The sequence below is a fragment of the Balaenoptera ricei genome, chromosome 10 (genome assembly GCF_028023285.1).
Source record: "Balaenoptera ricei isolate mBalRic1 chromosome 10, mBalRic1.hap2, whole genome shotgun sequence".
Classification (NCBI taxonomy): Eukaryota; Metazoa; Chordata; class Mammalia; order Artiodactyla; family Balaenopteridae; genus Balaenoptera; species Balaenoptera ricei.
Window position 1 is genome coordinate 91849951 of NC_082648.1, and position 20565 is coordinate 91870515.

The 20565-nt window shown below is 42.2% G+C and overlaps 1 protein-coding gene across 1 annotated transcript in view; it reads right to left on the reverse strand.

Annotated features, from left to right (window-relative positions):
• The window catches only part of BPIFC (BPI fold containing family C), a 40588-nt gene that overhangs the window by 17122 nt on the left and 2901 nt on the right, over positions 1 to 20565 (reverse strand). Inside the window, exons 3-11 of the mRNA XM_059934821.1 lie at positions 11329 to 11457; positions 10043 to 10198; positions 9853 to 9916; positions 7599 to 7659; positions 5152 to 5243; positions 3624 to 3800; positions 2373 to 2426; positions 1402 to 1572; positions 689 to 756 (exon numbers count right to left, since the gene is read on the reverse strand). Of these exons, the coding sequence (XP_059790804.1) occupies positions 689 to 756; positions 1402 to 1572; positions 2373 to 2426; positions 3624 to 3800; positions 5152 to 5243; positions 7599 to 7659; positions 9853 to 9916; positions 10043 to 10198; positions 11329 to 11457 (972 nt within the window). The remainder of the gene's footprint in view (positions 1 to 688; positions 757 to 1401; positions 1573 to 2372; positions 2427 to 3623; positions 3801 to 5151; positions 5244 to 7598; positions 7660 to 9852; positions 9917 to 10042; positions 10199 to 11328; positions 11458 to 20565) is intronic.

Genomic DNA, 20565 nt, shown 5'->3' on the forward strand with positions numbered 1-20565 from the left:
CTATGGGCTTTATTGGGCTGAGGAGAACGGGCTTTGCAGGTGGTTCTTCCCAGTGGCAATTAGTGTTCAATGATCTGTGTACATGACCTGCTCAAGCCCTTTCACACTGCATAGTTTGCGTTTGAGAGCCAGCCAGGCCATGGGGCATGGTCTTGTTAAATTCTACACTTTAGTAAAGGGATCAGAGTGTCAGAGCCTGAAGGTAACTCAGAGATGATTCTGTCCAACTTCATTATTTTACAGATAAGGAAACTGAGGTTCAAAGAGGTCAACAGACTTGATCACGGTTCTGGAACCAGGGAGCAGGGATTTGAAACTTCATTCCTTGACCTCAAAGTTTCATGCTCTTTCTTCAATAGCATCCATTCTAAATTTGTTGAAGAGGAACTTTATTTTACACTGCTGTACCATTAGAATGGGCATTTACACTGTGGAATTAAATTTACAATAATTTTGTTGCCAAATTTATCTGAATATTGTCTAATGGGAAGAAAAAAGAAAAACTTCATAACATAATTTTCAGTTAGGTCCATATTTTGAAATTACCTGGACTATTATAGGAGAAATGTTTAAGTGATTCATGTTCCATTGAATGGTAACTTCACCTGTTTTGTTTCTGTTCCCTTGTCACTAAGGTCTGTTGATTCACTTATTACTACCATCCAACAGTCACATCAACTGAGCTTACCTTTTCAGAGATAAAGAGCAGATCAGTCTTTGTCCCAAAATAGCCAGGGCAACATTGGTACTAGCAACCTGCAGAGAACAAAAGCATACATTAGTAAGATGAGTGAATTTATCCATTTTGGCCATGAATATCATTACCTATAGTAGAAAGATAAACTTCACTTTCACTCTCATCTCAAAAAATATTGGAAAGAAATAGCTCTAAAAATATTGTCTTGCAGGTAGGGAAACTAACTATAAAGACTTTTTGTTTGAAGATCTCCTTTAAATTATTTTTCCTTTTCTTCTAATCTCTCTTTTGCATGTGTGGGGGGCAGGGGGGGGAGAGAGAGGGAGAGAGACACATCTCACTAAGGTTCATTGTTCAGTCATTTTCTCTCAGATTGCATTTGGCCTTCATCTACTCAAATAAACTTGAATTCCACCTTGACTGACTTATTTCAAGAAAAAAAGCAATTTGGTTATAAATGTAACTGAAGCAGAGGGAAGGGCACACAGGACATGGAGAAGCGGGGAGAGCTATTTTACAACGTTGGGGGGTATGAGCACTGGCCTCCCATACCTACCCCCACCCCAGCCTCAACCCTGTCCTCTCTCCTAATCGATGGATCACATCCCATCCCTCCAAACATTTAGTAGACCCTGCTGGTCAGTGGTCTACTGCAGGAACAGGACTGGTATCCGTAGGCTGCCCTCCTGTCCCCGCAGACTTACAAAGTCCATGGAAACGATGGTTTTCACAGTCGAGTTCTTGGACTGGGTGAATATCACAAAGGAGGCAGGGATGTCTAGGGTGAAGTTGCCCGGTAATAAATTGACCACGGGAGGCTCTGTTGCCAAGACCTTTACCATGAAGGGCTGGGACAAGATGTACAGCTCTGCAATCTGCCCACATTCAGGGAAAGAAACAGAGATTGGGAGTCGTGAGTTGAAGAGGGGAAATCACAAATTTGGGGTGGCCTGTGGTGATTAAAACTTACATCATACAGTTAGAACAGAAAAATCTCTTTAATAATTATACCAATAACAACAAGATAATAATAATAACAGCTGGCATTTATTGAACACATACTGTGTGTCAGGCACCATGTCAGGACTTTCAGTATTATCGCATTTAATCTCCACAAACTCCCTCTGAGGCAGGTTCTATCGGAATTCCCATTTCACAACTAAAGAAAGTGAGTCTCAGAGAGGTTAAGTAATTTTCTCAAGGTTCCAGATGAGTAAGTTATAGAACTGGTATTCAAATCTAGGTCTGTCTGACTCAAGATCCTTGCTCTAAACCCAGGATGCTACACGAGCATCTCTCTGTCCTCCAGGGCAAACCTGAGCCTTTCAGTATACTATGTCCAATACTCAGATCCCATGACAGCATGATATTAATAGTTGTTTTACTAAAGTCACAATGTGGCACTATTCCTTCCTTTCCCATTTAAGCTAATTATTTAAAGTGTGGTGGAACCTTATGGAAGGAACAAATGATTTATTCTGTGTACAATGTCTTTCCTAGTAACTTGTACTGTTCAGTTAATATTTGTAGATATCTGATTAAAAGAAAAACTCTTAAGAATGGAAATATGGTGCAAGCTTGGACCAGAAAGGAACATAAAGAACCAAAAAGTCTTCCGGAAGTAATTGCAGTGAAACCAAATACACCATTAAGGAGTCAAACCCTGAGCACTCACCCGGGAGAGCATGCTGCCAAGGCCTTGAGAGTTGCGAATCAAATGGTTGAAAATCTGGAAAATGAAGATCATCATGTCACTGTAAGGTTTTTACCTGCGTTGTATTTTCAGGGAAAATGCAGCATTCCCTATAATTTTTATGAATCATGAAGCTGTTGCACCAAAAATGCCTAGTGTTTGAAGGTGACTGATTATTTTATAGCCCAACCACAGGAAATCTGAGGCCCAGAGAAGTAAAGTGACTTGTCCTAGGTCACACAGGACGTTACACTGCTTTTGAGTAAGGGCCTTTTAACCTTAGGAACACAGTGTATATCATATGGGTATGATCCATGTGTAAACATTTTACAGTGGCTAACAATGTCTTGTGTTATTGTCCTCTTTTTCAGAGGTTACTGAGACATACGATGCATAAGTAATTTACCTTCATAGATGAATGGTTTTCAAGTCTGAAGCTAGAAGTGTCTAAATCTCAGTACTGTATGGCAGCTGGTGTTGCCACCAGCATTTTGAACACAAGATTTATAATTATTTGCACAATTAAGGCCTAGAGAATGAAAAGATACATAAGGGATGCTCAATAAAAGTTGTTAGTTGACTGGCTGGAGAGAGAGTTCTCATTATAAAAGGGAGGGGCGTGACAAAGAGGATCAATGAATATCTGTGCTATTTACTGGTCATTGTAGATGTCAATTGTAATTACTAACAGGAGAAATCTTTATGTTGGCATAACACAAATAATAAAATAATAATAATATGATGATGATGATGATAATCAACACTTACAGAGCACGTAGTCTGTGCTAGGCATTGGTCTGAATGCTTTACGTATATTTAAACCTCTTTAATGCCCATAACAACCCTATGAGTATGGAACATTATTATTTCCATTTTCCAAATGATGAAAATCTGGCACAGAGAAGATAAGTACATTGAAATTACCAAATTTTCATAGGTATTTGTCACAGGTAATAAGTAGTGGAGGGGCTTCTTGGTATTATTGAAGATCAGTCTAGAAGAACAGTGGCCCAGTATCATAAAAAGCTGAAATTAGCAGAACTGGAAACCCAACAACTCCCCAACTAGTATCAACATTCATTCTACAATCCTTTCATTCATTGTCCTGCTAGGAGTGATAGTGTCTACAAAGGCCCAGGAATAGAAACTATGACATAAAAACCCCCGTAATGGGATACTTATAACAAGATTAAATGTTGGTGTCGATTGTCATCATCCGTTAACTCTCCTCACCTCTTTTGTGGTGAGAGTGACGTTGAAAGCCCCAGCTGTAAAATAAGCATAGGACGCAGATTTAAAGAAATACTCGGAGATTCCAATGTAGATCATAGAGTCACTGTGTTCCGGGAGCACAAAAGGAACTGATGAGAAGGGGGTATCTGTGAGGTTTTCCAGGGGGTAGAATACGCCCTGTGGGGAAACAGAGAGAAAGACCAGTGTTATCAGGGGAAGACTCGAACGTGCAGGACTAAAGAAGGTGGACCCACTCAAGTCAGAATAAGGAATATTCCAGAAACTCAGTAGGGATGAAAAAACCATGAGTCCTCTGACTCCTTGACTGGGGACTATGTTTCAGAGCTCTGATGACTTCTTGAGCATATCTGAGTGTGTCTGTCCACCCTGGGGTGTAATCCAGTGAGAAGTTCCTTGTTAGTCCTCTTCTCAGAGAAGGGAAGGCAGGTGAATGTAGCTGGAGGGGACAGCTCTGAATAGTTCCTGAAGTGTCATGTAGAGATGTCAAACTTTTGACCTTCAAAATCCGTGACTTCTGAGCATCTGGGGCATCACAGAAAGACTCAGAAGGACCCAGGATTCTAAATGGCTCAAAGCATTTTTGTGGCATTTTTACTGCTGCCTTCATAAGCTATAGGCTGTTATTACAAAATGGTGTCTTGTGTAATATTTAACTGATTTGAATGACTCTGATTGAAACATAAGCCAACATACATTTAAAAAAAAAGAACCAATGGGGGCTTCACTGGTGGCGCAGTGGTTAAGAATTTGCCTGCCAATGCAGGAGACACGGGTTCGAGCCCTGGTATGGGAAGATCCCACATGCCGTGGAGCAACTAAGCCTGTGCGCCACAACTACGGAGCCTGTGCTCTAGAGCCTTCGAGCCACAACTACTGAGCCCACGTGCCACAGCTACTGAAGCCCGCGTGCCTAGAGCCCATGCTTCGCAACAAGAGAAGCCACCACAACGAGAAGCCCGCGCACTGCAACGAAGAGTAGCCCCCCACCAAAAAATAAATAAATAAATAAATAAATTTTTAAAAATTAAAAATAAATTATATTAACTTTGGGACAAAAGCACAGTTAATCACTTTTCCAGAATCAGCAAACACCATTATGATGTGTTAATGGCCCTGACAGAGTTCAGCAGCCCTCAGTTAGATCGACTAACCTGAGAGCTAGGAATAGAACTATCAATATTTACAGTCTACTGATCTGTTGAGCTCTAATAAATGCAGACTATTCTACTTGCTGCCCCTTAGTCTCAAGCCTTACTCCCAGAGGCAGAGACATCACGATACTTTTCTTGAAGAAGGCAGACATATGCTGTGCAATCCAAACAATCATTTACCAGTCAAGAAGAAGTTCAAGAGTCTTTTAAAAGAGCATAAACATGAGAGAACTGCTTGAAAGAAAATTAAACTATTGGAAGAGAATGTAGTTATATTTCCCTCTGCACATAATATTTGTTCCTTGAATAGTGGTTATTGATAGCCAAGCTTAGGACTCTGATGATGATAAAATTACCTTCAAGTTCAGATCAACGTAATTCTCAGTAATTTCTGGAGAACTGATTAGGGAATAATCCAGCAGAGTATAGTTGTCAATCTTTCTTAAAGCTAAATAACAAAGAAAAAAGAAAATTTACATTTATTAAAGTTATAGTATAACACATGGTTAATATTTATCCAGAACAAATTTTTAATCCTCTGTTATTTAAAACAAAAATTAACCATTACCCTATTTCATAAATAATACTTGCTCACTTTTCAAAACCCAGGAAAAGTCGATAAATCAAAAGAAGAAAGTAAAAACTCTTCTTTATCACATTGCCCTGAGAGAAACATCAGTAAAATTTTGGTCCATAGCCTTTTTTTTTTTTTGGTCCATAGCCTTTTATGCATGCTCCCAGAAGTAGAGAGATTTGCCCACAGCAATCTAGGACATGGCAATCCTCCACTGGTTCTTTCCTCATCTTTTCTACATCTTCTTTCTCTTCCCCTGCCTCTCCAATCTGTTCTTTTTTATTCATCTATCTGCATCCACTCCTCAATCCCGCTGTCCAGCCACCGTCTCCTTGCACCCCTTTATCAAGCTAATATTTATGAACCTAGTGTGAGTTAGGCACCGTGCTCAGCGTTGGGGACACAGAGGAGAGTCAACGTCCCTGCCCTCAGTGAACTCACAGTCTGGAGGAGGAGACAGACATATAAACAGGAAATGATAATACAGCGTAATAAGAGCAGATCTGTAACTGAGCTCCAGAGGGCCTACTACAAACGTAGTCTTATAGTCTTCCCCATCTTGGTATCGGTAATTCCACTCTTCCAATTTTCTAGTTGCTCAGAGTAAACTCTGGGCTCATGCCTGACTCCCCTCATGACCCTCATTCAATGTGTCAGCAAATACCACTGTCCCTACCCTCCAGGTACATCCGAAACCTGAACATATCTCACCATCTTCGTCACTCCATCCAGATCACTGCCTTCCTTGCTCGTATGGGTCACTGCACTAGCCTCTTAAGTGGTCTCCCTGCTTCCACCCCTGAATCCTGTCCTATTATTAATAGACAGAAACCAGAGTGATCTCCTTAAAATATAAGTCAGTTCATGAAAGCTGTGCTCAGAACTCTCCCAAGACTTCCCATCTCAGGCTAAGAGCCAGGCTTTGTAATGACCTACAGAGCCCTGAAGATCTAGCCATCTGCTTTCCGCCTCTCTGACCTCATCTCCTGCTGCTTTCCCCTCGTTCCCTCTGCTCTCAGTATGGACTCCTCATAGTTCCTCCAGCGCACTGGGCACGCTCCCGCATGGGCCTTGGAGCTTGCAGTTCCCTCTGCCTGGAATGTTCTTCATCCAGGTCTAGGAGCGGCTCACTCCCTACTTCATTCAGGTCTTTACTCTAATGCCAGCTGCTCAGTGGTGCCTTTCCTGGCCATGCTATTTTAAACAAAAACCCCTCGTCAGCTCCTTCCCTGCTTTATTTTTCTTCTTACCACTTATCGCAACAATACCATAGATTTTACTTATTATCTTGCTGGCTGGCTGTCTCCTCTCACTAGCCCCATGAGGGCAGGGATTTCTGTCTCACAGGCTTACTGCTGCATCCCCAGCGCCAAGAACAGCACCCAGCCTATTACAGGGGCTCAGCATACCATGGCGGGGGGCGGTAAGTGGATGGAGTGCAAAGAGAGATCCGTCCAAAGTGTCATGTGAGCATTGAGGAGGCGGGACTTTGGGGTGTGGGCTGTCAGGTAGGATTTCTTGGGAGAAACTATGCCTGAGCTGAGGCTTCAGAGATAAAGAGGAGTGAACAGGACAAGGGATGGCTGCGGGGTAGGGAACAGAAGGGGCTGTATCCCTCGGGGCTTAGCACAGTGCTGGCAAAGAAATAGGTGCTCTGTAAATATCTCTTAAGTGAATAGATGGATGGAGGGGAGGAAGAGAAAACTCTTCTAGGCAGAGAGGACAGCATGACTGGAGGCAAGGTGCGAGGCGGTAGAAGCAGTTTGATTGCTGGAGCAGATAAATGTGCAAGATGAAGCCCAGAGAGGTGAGAGGGAGCCAGAGCACGGCGGGTGGGTCTTGTGGTCCATATTAAGGTATTTGGACTTGATCCTGAAGGCAGCTACAGGAGCCACTGAAGGGGTTAGAACCAGGGGATAACTGGTCAGGATGAGCATTCATCATTCTGAAGAGGACGGATTTAGCGCCAGAGCTGGGATTCAGGCTCACAAGAGTTTAATTCTTTGCCTTGCATCTAGTTTCCTGAAGTCACCCCCACCTGCAGTGAAGCTGGTTAGCAGCAGAAAAGAACGGGCCCTGCACACGGGCAGGTCCTCCCATGCACCTTCCTGCGGTGCTAGTTTGCAGAGGGGAAAGCAGATGGGAGAGCTGGAGCAAAGCACACCTGGAGAGCACCTGCGTGTGACGGTGGGAGGAGAAACACCCAGAAGAGACGGTTCTGGGACTCACCCTTCAACATGCTGAGGTTGGCATTCAGTGCCTCCACCTCACTTGTGATAATGGGACAGAGCTGGCCATAAAAGGAATAAAAAAAAAAATGCAGGTTATCACATTGTACTGGAAACCACTGTTTAAGGGCCTAGACCCCAACAAAGGCCTTCCAGTGAGGAGACATTCTCCCTTTGGACTTTCCCTTAAATTAGTTGATGCCTATGGGCCTCAAAGTCCGTATGTATGGGTGGCATGCCATTGAATGCTGGCTCAACTTCATAGCAACCGGGACCGCACCCACTCAGCCCCATAAAAGAACAAGCCCTTGGCTTTCATCTCTGCAGTGTGACAGGGCACGCGCCCCAGTCCATGTTAGTGCTACGACACCTGGGGAACCTGCTACCTGCACGGCTGAGCCTCTCCTGACTGCAGGGATACCCCTGCCTGCCACCTCTGCCGTCAGCGTGCCAGGCCCTGCCAGGGAGAGTTAGAGCAGGGCCTTTATTTCCTTGCTGGGCTGCTTGGAGAGCCCATTAGATCAGACATCTGTTTAGATCAGAACCCCTTTTGGAATTAGAAAATCAATTTTGAATCAGACCCAAGCACATCTGTAGGAAGCAGGAAGAGTATCAAGATCGATGCCGTGTGCCCGGTGTGTGCTAAGCACTCAGTGTGGTGGTTACTAGCAGAGGCTCAGGAGCCTGGCTGCCTGGGGTTGAACGCCTTGGCAAGTTACTTGTACTCTCTGGCCTCCGTTTCCTCATCTGCAACATGGGGATGATAGCTGTATCTACTACGTCAGGCTACTGTGAGTAGAAATTGAGGCAATCCACGTAAGATTGCCCAGCTCATAGTAAGTGTTCAGTAAATGTTAGCTGTTGCCAACCTCATTTCATCCTCACTACAGTCCTGAGAGGCAGGCACTACTGGCCCCTATTTACAGATGGAAAACAGAAGCTTGGAGAGGGTAAGCGAGTTGCCAGGAGTTAAATCAGTAGGATTTGAAATCTGGCCTGACATGGCTAGACAGCTGTGGTCTGAGCACCGTTGGCCTTTTCTAGTGGCACAGAGGGAACCCTAGAAGCAAAGTATCTATGATCTCTAAGTCATATACAAGCTCCAGGCAAACTTAACTATTGGCTTCTTGTCGGAGGCCAAAGGACCATGCCTTGTTTTGAACAAAGGAATGATCAAGTGTGGGGTCCCTGAAGGCAACAGCACTATTTCCCAGGCACTCTTTAATATGCACATTCACTGGCACTCAGCACCTTTCAGGTAAGGACGGGGAAAGGCTGCGAAGCTTCAGTGTCCCCTGACCAGCTGGACAACCTTGTTAGACAAGCTGCTTAATGTCTCTGTGTGTTGATTTCCTCACTGACATTCATTATGCACCTACTGCCTTCCAAGTGCTGAACTGAACACAAGGGGGTTGGAGACAGCCAGACACCATCCTTGCCCCGCTTTTCCAGAAAGGAATCTCCCTTCTTTTCCTGTCCTCCTCACCTCTCTCCTTGTCTCCCCAGAAATGTGGGTAAAGCATTCAGGGAAGATATTGTCAGGAATGGAAACAGGGCACATTGCCAATTCCATCTTTCCCTTCCTCGGACACTGACTTCTGGCATCAAGATACTTGGATGCCATCTTAACTTATACTGTTTCACTTGGCTGGGAATATTCTTCTTTCTTCTTTCTCGTTCCTTACTTATTCAATTCCTACCTATATTTGAAGGCTCAGTTCAAGTCCTGCACTCTCCAAAAATATCTCCCAGGATACTCCCAGGCTCTATTTACTTAATTTTTCCGGTTCTCTGAACCCCCTCAGTCCAACCTAATGACCACATAAGTATGTACGAAATTCAAATACTTATTCAGTTGCCGTTTCACAAGTCTGAGTTGGTTTTTCCTAAACAGATAAGTTTATTCCTTTTCCATATCCTCAACAGACTCTAGCCTAGAGTGCTGGGCATGTAGTAGGTACACAATAAACGAACTCTTTTTGATTGTTTGCCCACCCTGGGGCGAGGACTTGAGGGAGGGAATGTTGTATTATTTATCTCTGCATCCCTAGCATCTACCATTATGTTTGGCACATAGTAGGCACTTGAGAAACTATTATTAAGTTGCAAAGGATAATGTGTGTGAAAGTGCCTTGGATGGTGCTTAGCACACTGTAGGTGCTCAGGAAAGTTTTATTGACTAAAAGTTAATCAAAGCATGGCAGAACTGCTGCTGATGGCATGTTACTATGGCTGTATAACCTCTAAAGACTTACCATTTTATTTAAGTTCTTTAAAATGGGTTTCTCCATGGGCTCAGCAAAGGAGTTATATAGGACACTAGGAAAAAAAAGATTAAAAAAGGGCTTACACAGGATCATATCTGCCAGTTCATAACTGCCCCTAGGTGCCACGTGAGAATCCAGTTCCAGACTGTCCACTGCCCACCAGAGCGCTCTTGCTCACCTGAGCTCTCCAGAAAACGAGACGTCACTGTGGCTCACTTGGGCACAGCAGTTTTGGAGCTTCAGGATTGGGTGACCAAAGTCATTCCAGGCCAGGACAACTATACCGGTGAAGTAGACCCCAGAGAGAAACAAGTCAGCTCCTCCTGTGTCTTGGCTGTTGAGAGAAAAAGTGCAAGGTTACCCAAGCCTGGGCAGGGGTGGAGATGGATCTTGTTTCTCTGATTAACCATAGAATCTAAGCCCCAGGGGGGCAAGAACTTCATCACCTCTGGATTCCTGGCACCTACAACAGGTAGGGGTGAATATTTACTGAACAAATGAAGTAACAAATATGTGAATGGTGACAGCTCTAGGAACCTTGCATTTATTTCATCTTGAGTGCGCTGGCCCCCATAGTGGTTGAGCATATATTAGGCACCATTCATATACGATGCTTGTTTGGAGGAAGAACATAGGGGTCAAGGTGGCCACACCTTATTCAGGGGGGGCATAGATGGGGAGGTGACACTTAGATGTCATCTGTGAGCTCCTTGAGGGAGTGGTGCTATTCATCTCCATGCCCCAGGATTTAGCTCGTGGCCTGACACAGAATAAGCACTCAATCTATGGTTGATGAGTCAGCAAAGAAATGAATAATACATGAATCTATGTTTCTTACGGGGGAACATATTATATCCCTACCGTCTACGAGACTGGAGTTCTTGAGACAGGGATGAATGGTACTCAGTACCATTTATAAATGGATACAGTCAGTAGGTACTCAATAAATGGATATTGAATGACCAAATGGATGAATGAATGTGTCATCCTGGGGCATCAACCAAGGCATCAACCAACTAAACACTGTACCCACACAGTAACTTATACATAGTAGGTCGTTTGTAACCGTACCATGAATTTGATCCTTTCTTTTTATCTTTTTTTCTGGCCGCAGCCCACGGCATGTGGGATCTTAGTTCTCTGACCAGGGATCAAACCCACGCCCCCTGCAGTGGAAGCGGGGAGTCTTAACTGCTGGACTGCCAGGGAAGTCCCAGGAAATCTTAAATGACATGTTGATCAGTGGCTCTGCCTTTAAGGGAAGGATGCTTTTCCGCCCCCTCCTCCCTGCCCTCAGTAGAGATACTCTGATTTAAATCTCTCCTGGAAAAATGCTCTTGAGAAAGATGGTTAATGGCTGAGGGAAAGAAGCCTAATGTCAAACACATTGGCAACTTTATCTACTTTTGATTTTTTGCTCCGTTTCCCCCAGAACAGCAGTAGACTTTTCAGTGGAATACTCACAAAAGTGGAGACTTGATTTCCCAGTCTGTGCTGATGTTGGCAGTGCCGTGGTTGATCAGGGCCCTGATTCCCACCCCAGGCACAAAGGCTAGTGAAGTATTTGGAAGTGAAAAGGCATTGATTTTTATGCTGTAAAACAGGAAACAGAGGAGTTAGTGCAACTCAGCCAGCACATCTCTAAGTAAGGCAAAATCGGAAATGCAGCTGTAGAACTCCCAAGATGGGCAATTGTGAATTCCTATAGAGCAGGGGTCCCCAACCCCCGGGCCACGGACCGGTACCGGTACACAGCATGTTAGGAACCGGGCCGCACAGCAGCAGGCGAGTGAGCGAAGCTTCATCTGCGGCTCCGCATTGCTCCCCAGGAAACGGGTCCCTTGTGACAAAAAGGTTGCGGACTGCTGCTATAGAGGAAGGACCCTTAGGTATGCAGTGCAGCCTCGGGGCACTGCCTTCTAATTCCCCTCACACCCTTGGCAGGAAGACCCTTGTATCTAGCTGAGGGGAGAAACGAGCAAGTTTAGGAAAAGATTTGCAAACAATCAATCGACCTCTTTAGTTTCTTTAAAGACAAAACATCGTCATCATTATTTTTCCCTTCAGCTGTTCCAGTGTTTCTCAATGCGGGAAACATTAACATTTTGGATGGGACAACTATTTTTTTGGAGAGGACTGTTGTACAAATTGCAGGATATTTGGCATATGTACCAACTAAATGCCAGTCGTGTCCCTCCCCCCACCCCGAAATCATCAGGACAATAAACAGCATGCCTTCCTCCCAAATGTCCTCTATGTGGACAGTATCTTCCCTAGTTGAGAAACTTATTTTAGAGCATTAACTCCCCCTAGGATTCTCTGAGCTGTCACACAGGTAACTAGAGGCAGTAGGTGGCATGCAACATAAATAGGTAGATGGCCACATGCATTATGTTAAGTTATTATTATGACCATCTGTTGAGCAATTACTACCCGCTAGACACTGGGGTAAGCACTTCACATGTGTTACCTCATTTTAACCCTCACCATAATCCTATGAGGCTGCTGCTGATTTTGCAATCTGCAGTTCAGAGATGAGAAGATTAGAAACTTGGCTGAAGTCATAGATAAGTGGTAGAACCAGACCTGGAAGCCTCCTCAATCTGTCTTCAGGCTTCTTAACCAGGAGGCTATGGTGCTTCATGCATCGTGCAAAGGGCACTCAGCTTGGAGCCAAGTTTTGCGCTAGCTGTACAACCTTGGGCAAGGCACTTAACCTCTTTCAGTCAGTCACTCAAAAGAAGTGTGACTCATGGGAAGGTTGAGAAGACAAAATGAAGCCATCTGTGTATAACTGTTGCATGGGAGAAAGCATTGTTATGAACTAAGATTAGGGAAAATTTTAAAATGTGACAGCCAATAAGAAACGATTATTTGTTATTTCCTCTTTTCTGCATCCTTTCCTACCTATTCTCTGTCAAATATCCTGAGTATCACTGTGAAAAGAGGATGGTAGAGATGAATGTATCTTGGAAATATTTTCATTTTGATACGTATAGGTCTAACTCATTCTTTGTAATTGCTGCAGAGTAATCTAAGCTATGGATTTAAAAAAATCATTGCTTTGTGGGTAGACATCTAGGTTGTTTCCAGTATTTCTGCATTATAAACAGTGCCACAGTGAACATCCTCATATATGCTGTTTGTGTAGCTGTTTCTCTAGAGAGGGTGCTGAGAAGTGGAATTGCTGGGTCAAAAAGCATGCCTAAAAAAAATCCTTAAAAATCACCTCCAACAGTCCTGGAGGAGGAACCAAGATGGCGGAGTAGAAGGACGTGCTCTCACTCCCTCTTGCGAGAACACCAGAATCACAACTAGCTGCTGGACAATCATCGACAGGAAGATACTGGAACTCACCAAAAAAGATACCCCACATCGAAAGACAAAGGAGAAGCCACAATGAGACGGTAGGAGGGGCGCAATCAGAGTAAAATCAAATCCCATAACTGGTGGGTGGGTGACTCACAGACTGGCAAACACTTATACCACAGAAGTCCGCCCACTAGAGTGAAGGTTCTGAGCCCCACGTCAGGCTTCCCAACCTGGGGGTCCGGCAACGGGAGGAGGAATTCATAGAGAATCAGACTTTGAAGCCCAGTGGGAATTGACTGCAGGACTTTGACAGGACTGGGGGAAACAGAGACCCCACTCTTGGAGGGTGCACACAAAATAGTGTGCGCATCGGGACCCAGGGGAAGGAGCAGTGACCCTGGGGGAGACTGAACCAGACTTACCTGTTAGTGTTGGAAGATCTCCGGCAGCGGCGGGGTGTGGCTCTGTTTCACCGTGGGGACAAGGACATTGGCAGCAGAAGGTCTGGGAAGTACTCCTTGGTGTGAGCCCTCCCAGAGTCTGTCATTAGCCCCACCAAAGAGCCCAGGTAGGCTCCAGTGTTGGGTTGCCTCAGGCCAAACAACCAACAGGGAGGGAACCCAGCCCCACCCATCAACAGTCAAGTGGATTAAGGTTTTACTGAGCTCTGGCCACCACAACAACAGTCAGCTCTACCCACCACCAAAGCCTCCCATCAAGCCTCTTAGATAGCCTCAACCACCAGAGGGCAGACAGCAGAAGCAAGAAAAACTATAACCCTGCAGCCTGTGGAACAAAAACCACATTCACAGAAAGAGAGACAAGATGAAAAGGCAGAGGGCTACATACCAGATGAAGGAACAAGATAAAACCCCAGAAAAACAACTAAATGAAGTGGAGATAGGCAACCTTCCAGAAAAAGAATTCAGAATAATGATAGTGAAGATGATCCAGGACCTCGGAATAAGAATGGAGGCAAAGGTCGAGAAGATGCAAGACATGTTTAACAAAGACCTAGAAGAATTAAAGAACAAACAAACAGAGATGAACAATACAATAACTGAAATGAAAACTACACTAGAAGGAATCAATAGCAGAATAACTGAGGCAGAAGAACGGATAAGTGACCTGGAAGACAGAATGGTGGAATTCACTGCTGTGGAGCAGACTAAAGAAAAAAGAATGAAAAGAAATGAAGACAGCCTAAGAGACCTCTGGGACAACATTAAACACAACAACATTCACATTACAGGGGTCCCAGAAGGAGAAGAGAGAGACAAAGGACCAGAGAAAATATTTGAAGAGATTATAGTCGAAAACTTCCCTAACATGGGAAAGGAAATAGCCACCCAAGTCCAGGAAGCACAGCGAGTCCCATACAGGATAAACCCAAGGAGAAACACACTGAGACACATAGTAATCAAATTGGCAAAAATTAAAGACAAAGACAAATTATTGAAAGCAGCAAGGGAAAAATGATGAATAACATACAAGGGAACTCCCATAAGGTTAACAGCTGATTTCTCAGCAGAAACTCTACAAGCCAGAAGGGAGTGGCATGATATACTTAAAGTGATGAAAGGGAAGAACCTACAACCAAGATTACTCTACCCAGCAAGGATCTCATTCAGATTTGATGGAGAAATCAAAAGCTTTACAGACAAGCAAAAGCTAAGAGAATTCAGCACCACCAAACCAGCTCTACAACAAATGCTAAAGGAACTTCTCTAAGTGGGAAACACAAGAGAAGAAAAGGACCTACAAAAACAAACCCAAAACAATTAAGAAAATGGTCATAGGAACACACATATTGATAATTACCTTAAACGTGAATGGATTAAATGCTCCAACCAAAAGACACAGGCTTGCTGAATGGATACAAAGACAAGACCCATATATATGCTGTTTACAAGAGACCCACTTCAGACCTAGGGACACATACAGACTGAAAGTGAGGGGATGGAAAAAGATATTCCATGCAAATGGAAATCAAAAGAAAGCTGGAGTAGCTATACTCATATCAGATAAAATAGACTTTAAAATAAAGAATGTTACAAGAGACAAGGAAGGACACTACATAATGATCAAGGGATCAATCCAAGAAGAAGATATAACAATTATAAATATATATGCACCCAACATAGGAGCACCTCAGTACATAAGGCAACTGCTAACAGCTATAAAAGAGGAAATTGACAGTAACACAATCATAGTGGGGGACTTTAACACCTCACTTACACCAATGGACAGATCATCCAAAATGAAAATAAATAAGGAAACAGAAGCTTTAAATGACACAGTAGACCAGATAGATTTAATTGATATTTATAGGACATTCCATCCAAAAACAGCAGATTACACTTTCTTCTCAAGTGCGCACGGAACATTCTCCAGGATAGATCACATCTTGGGTCACAAATCAAGCCTCAGTAAATTTAAGAAAATTGAAATCATATCAAGCACCACAATGCTGACCACAATGCTATGAGATCAGAAATCAATTACAGGGAAAAAAACGTAAAAAACACAAACACATGGAGGCTAAACAATACGGTACTAAATGACCAAGAGATCACTGAAGAAATCAAAGAGGAAATCAAAAAATATCTAGAGACAAATGACAATGAAAACACGATGATCCAAAACCTATGGGATGCAGCAAAAGCAGTTCTAAGAGGGACATTTATAGCTATACAAGCCTACCTAAAGAAACAAGAAAAATCTCAAGTAAACAATCTAACCTTACACTTAAAGAAACTAGAGAAAGAAGAACAAACAAAACCCAAAGTTAGCAGAAGGAAAGAAATCATAAAGATCAGAGAGGAAATAAATGAAATAGAAACAAAGAAAACAATAGCAAAGATCAATAAAACTAAAAGCTGGTTCTTTGAGAAGATAAACAAAATTGATAAGCCATTAGCCAGACTCATCAAGAAAAAGAGGGAGAGGACTCAAATCAATAAAATTAGAAATGGAAAAGGAGAAGTTACAACAGACACTGCAGAAATACAAGGCATCCTAAGAGACTACTACAAGCAACTCTATGCCAATAAAATGGACAACCTGGAAGAAATGGACAAATTCTTAGAAAGGCATAACCTTCCAAGACTGAACCAGGAAGAAACAGAAAATATGAACAGACCAATCACAAGTCATGAAATTGAAACTGTGATTAAAAATCTTCCAACAAACAAAAGTCCAGGACCAGATGGCTTCACAGGTGAATTCTATCAAACATTTAGAGAAGAGCTAACACCCATCCTTCTCAAACTCTTCCAAAAAATTGCAGAGGAAGGAACACTCCCAAACTCATCCTATGAGGCCACCATCACCCTGATACCAAAACCAGACAAAGGTACTACAAAAAAAGAAAATTACAGACCAATATCACTGATGAATATAGATGCAAAAATCCTCAACAAAATACTGGCAAACAGAATCCAACAACACATTAAAAGGATCATACACCACGATCAAGTGGGATTTATCCCAGGGATGCAAGGATTCTTCAATATACGCAAATCAATCAATGTGATACACCATATTAACAAATGGAAGAATAAAAACCATATGATCATCTCAATAGATGCAGAAAAAGCTTTTGACAAAATTCAACACCCATTTCTGATAAAAACTCTCCAGAAAGTGGGCATAGAGGGAACCTACCTCAACATAATAAAGGCCATATATGACAAACCCACAGCAAACATCATTCTCAATGGTGAAAAACTGAAAGCATTTCCTCTAAGATCAGGAACGAGACAAGGATGTCCACTCTCACCACTATTATTCAACATAGTTCTGGAAGTCCTAGCCACGGCAATCAGAGAAGAAAAAGAAATAAAAGGAATACAAATTGGAAAAGAAGAAGTAAAACTGTCACTGTTTGCGGATGACATGATACTATACATAGAGAATCCTAAAACTGCCACCAGAAAACTGCTAGAGCTAATTAATGAATATGGTAACGTTGCAGGATACAAAATTAATGCACAGAAATCTCTTGCATTCCTATACACTAATGATGAAAAATCTGAAAGAGAAATTATGGAAACACTCCCATTTACCATTGCAACAAAAAGAATAAAATACCTAGGAATAAACCTACCTAGGGAGACAAAAGACCTGTATGCAGAAAACTATAAGACACTGATGAAAGAAATTAAAGATGATACCAACAGATGGAGAGATATACCATGTTCTTGGATTGGAAGAATCAACATTGTGAAAATGAGTATACTACCCAAAGCAATCTACAGATTCAATGCAATCCCTATCAAATTACCAATGGGATTTTTTACAGAGCTGGAACAAATCATCTTAAAATTTGTATGGAGACACAAAAGACCCCGAATAGCCAAAGCAGTCTTGAGGGAAAAAAATGGAGCTGGAGGAATCAGACTCCCTGACTTCAGACTATACTACAAAGCTACAGTAATCAAGACAATATGGTACTGGCACAAAAACAGAAACATAGATCAATGGAACAAGATAGAAAGCCCAGAGATTAACCCACGCACCTATGGTCAACTAATCTATGACAAAGGAGGCAAAGATATACAGTGGAGTAAAGACAGTCTCTTCAATAAGTGGTGCTGGGAAAACTGGACAGCTACATGTAAAAGAATGAAATTAGAATACTCTCTAACACCATACACAAAAATAAACTCAAAATGGATTAGAGACCTAAATATAAGACTGGACACTATAAAACTCTTAGAGGAAAACATAGGAAGAACACTCTTTGACATCAATCACTGCAAGATCTTTTTTGATCCACCTCCTAGAGTAATGGAAATAAAAACAAAAATAAACAAATGGGACCTAATGAAACTTCAAAGCTTTTGTACAGCAAAGGATACCATAAACAAGATGAAAAGATACCCTCAGAATGGGAGAAAATATTTGCAAATGAATCAACAGACAAAGGATTAATCTCCAAAATATATAAACAGCTCATGCAGCTCAATATTAAAGAAAAAAACTACCCAATCCAAAAATGGGCAGAAGACCTAAATAGACATTTCTCCAAAGAAGACATACAGATGGCCAAGAAGCACATGAAAAGATGCTCAACATCACTAATTATTAGAGAAATGCAAATCAAAACTACGATGAGGTATCACCTCACACCAGTTAGAATGGGCATCATCAGAAAATCTACAAACAACAAATGCTGGAGAGGGTGTGGAGAAAAGGGAACCCTCTTGCACTGTTGGTGGGAATGTAAATTGATACAGCAACTATGGAGAACAGTATGGAGGTTCCTTCAAAAACTAAAAATAGATTTACCATATGATCCAGCAATCCCACTACTGGGCGTATACCCAGGGAAAACCATAATTCAAAAAGACACATGCACCCCAATGTTCATTGCAGCACTATTTACAATAGCCAAGTCATGGAAGCAACCTAAATGCCCATCGACAGATGAATGGTTAAAGAAGATATGGTACATATATACAATGGAATATTACTCAGCCATAAAAAGGAACGAAATTGAGTCATTTGCTGAGACGTGGATAGATCTAGAGACTGTCATACAGAGTGAAGTAAGTCAGAAAGAGAAAAACAAATATCGTATACTAACACATGTATGTGGAACCTAGAAAAATGGTACAGATGAGCCGGTTTCCAGGGCAGAAGTTGAGACACAGATGTAGAGAACAGACATATGGACACCAAGGGGGGAAAACTGCGGTGGGGTGGGGATGGTGGTGTGCTGAATTGGGTGGGTGGGATTGACATGTATACACTGATGTGTATGAAATTGATGACTAATATGAACCTGCAGTATAAAAAAAAACAAACAAACAACCAAAAAAAAAAATCACCTCCTAAAATAGCACTGTCTAATAGAAATATAATGTGATCCATATATGTAATTTAACTATCTAATCACATTAAAAATGGGAAATATTATAATTTGAACATGTAATCAATATAAAAATTATTAATGAGATATTTTATTTTCCTTTTTCAAAAATAAACCTTCAAAATACAGTATGTGTTTTATATTCATGATGTACCTCAATCTAGATATTGCATTTTCATCAGAAATTCTTGACCTGTATTTAGAGTTGATAAAATTTTCAATTGAAAGAGTAAACTTACATACTCAAATTGCTCCAGACTTAAAAGTTCTCCAGTAACTGAATCATGTGAGTTTTTAAATTAAAATTGAAATTAAAAAAATTAAAAATCCAGTACTCAGTTGCACTAATCATACCTCAAGTGCTCAATTGTGACATGAGGCTAGCAGCTCCTGTTTGAACAGCACAGGTCTGAAATTATTGTACCAGTTTATCTGCTCACTAGCAATGCATGGGAATACCTGTTTCTCCTCATCTTTACCTTCACTTTATATTACAGGAATCACCCTGGATTTTTCTGCTGTGGCATTATCAACAGTGTAATTAAATCATTAGATTTGTAAATATATAATGTTTGTCTCTCTCACTGGACACTAAAGGCATATCTGTGTCATTCACTACACTATATCCTATGCCTAGAACAAAGCCTTAGTACACAGTAGGTGTTCAACAAATCCTTGTTGAATGGCTGACTGTATTATAATTAGAGCATCTGTCATATTAGACCATGAGGCAACCGAAGCCAGAGGCCAGAGTTAAGGATGGGGGAACAGAAAAATACAAGACAGTTGTATTCTGATGAAATTGTGGGGCTTCAATAGGATTCTTCAACTGTTTTTTTTGGGGGGGGGGTATAGTTGCTTTACAGTGTAGTGTTAGTTTCTGTTGTACAATGAAGTGACTCAGCTATATGTATACATATACCCCCCGGCTTGAACCTCCCTCCCACTACCCACCCCATCTGTCTCCGCAGAGCACCGAGCTGAGCTCCCTGCGCTATACTGCAGGTTCCCACTAGCGATCTCTTTTACACGTGGCAGTGCACATATATCAACCCCAATCTCCCAATTCATCCTCCCCACTGTGTCCACACATCCGTTCCCTATGTCTGTGTCTCTATTCCTGTCCTGCAAATAGGTTCATCTGTACGATTTTTCTTCAGAGCTTATTATTCGTGAGACAAAAATGAACCCCTATTTCATCTAAGTCACTCTAATTTTCTGTTATATTCAGCTGAACATTTTTCCTAGTTCGTACCATCACCCCTACATACCCCAGGGAGCTGAAAGATCTCTGCTTTAACCTATTTCTATTCTTGTTCCAAAACACCTGATGTTTGTCAAAGATGTTTATCAGTTACACCTCAAAGGAAACTCTACAGTCATCCGCCCTGAATCAGTTCCAGCCTAAGTGCAAGAGCAGTGTCTGTGCCAAGGAAACCTAGAAGTGCCCAAAAGTTGCCTTTGCCTCATCACCGTGCTAAGATCTCCGCCCAAAGAGGGGACTTGTACTTTGC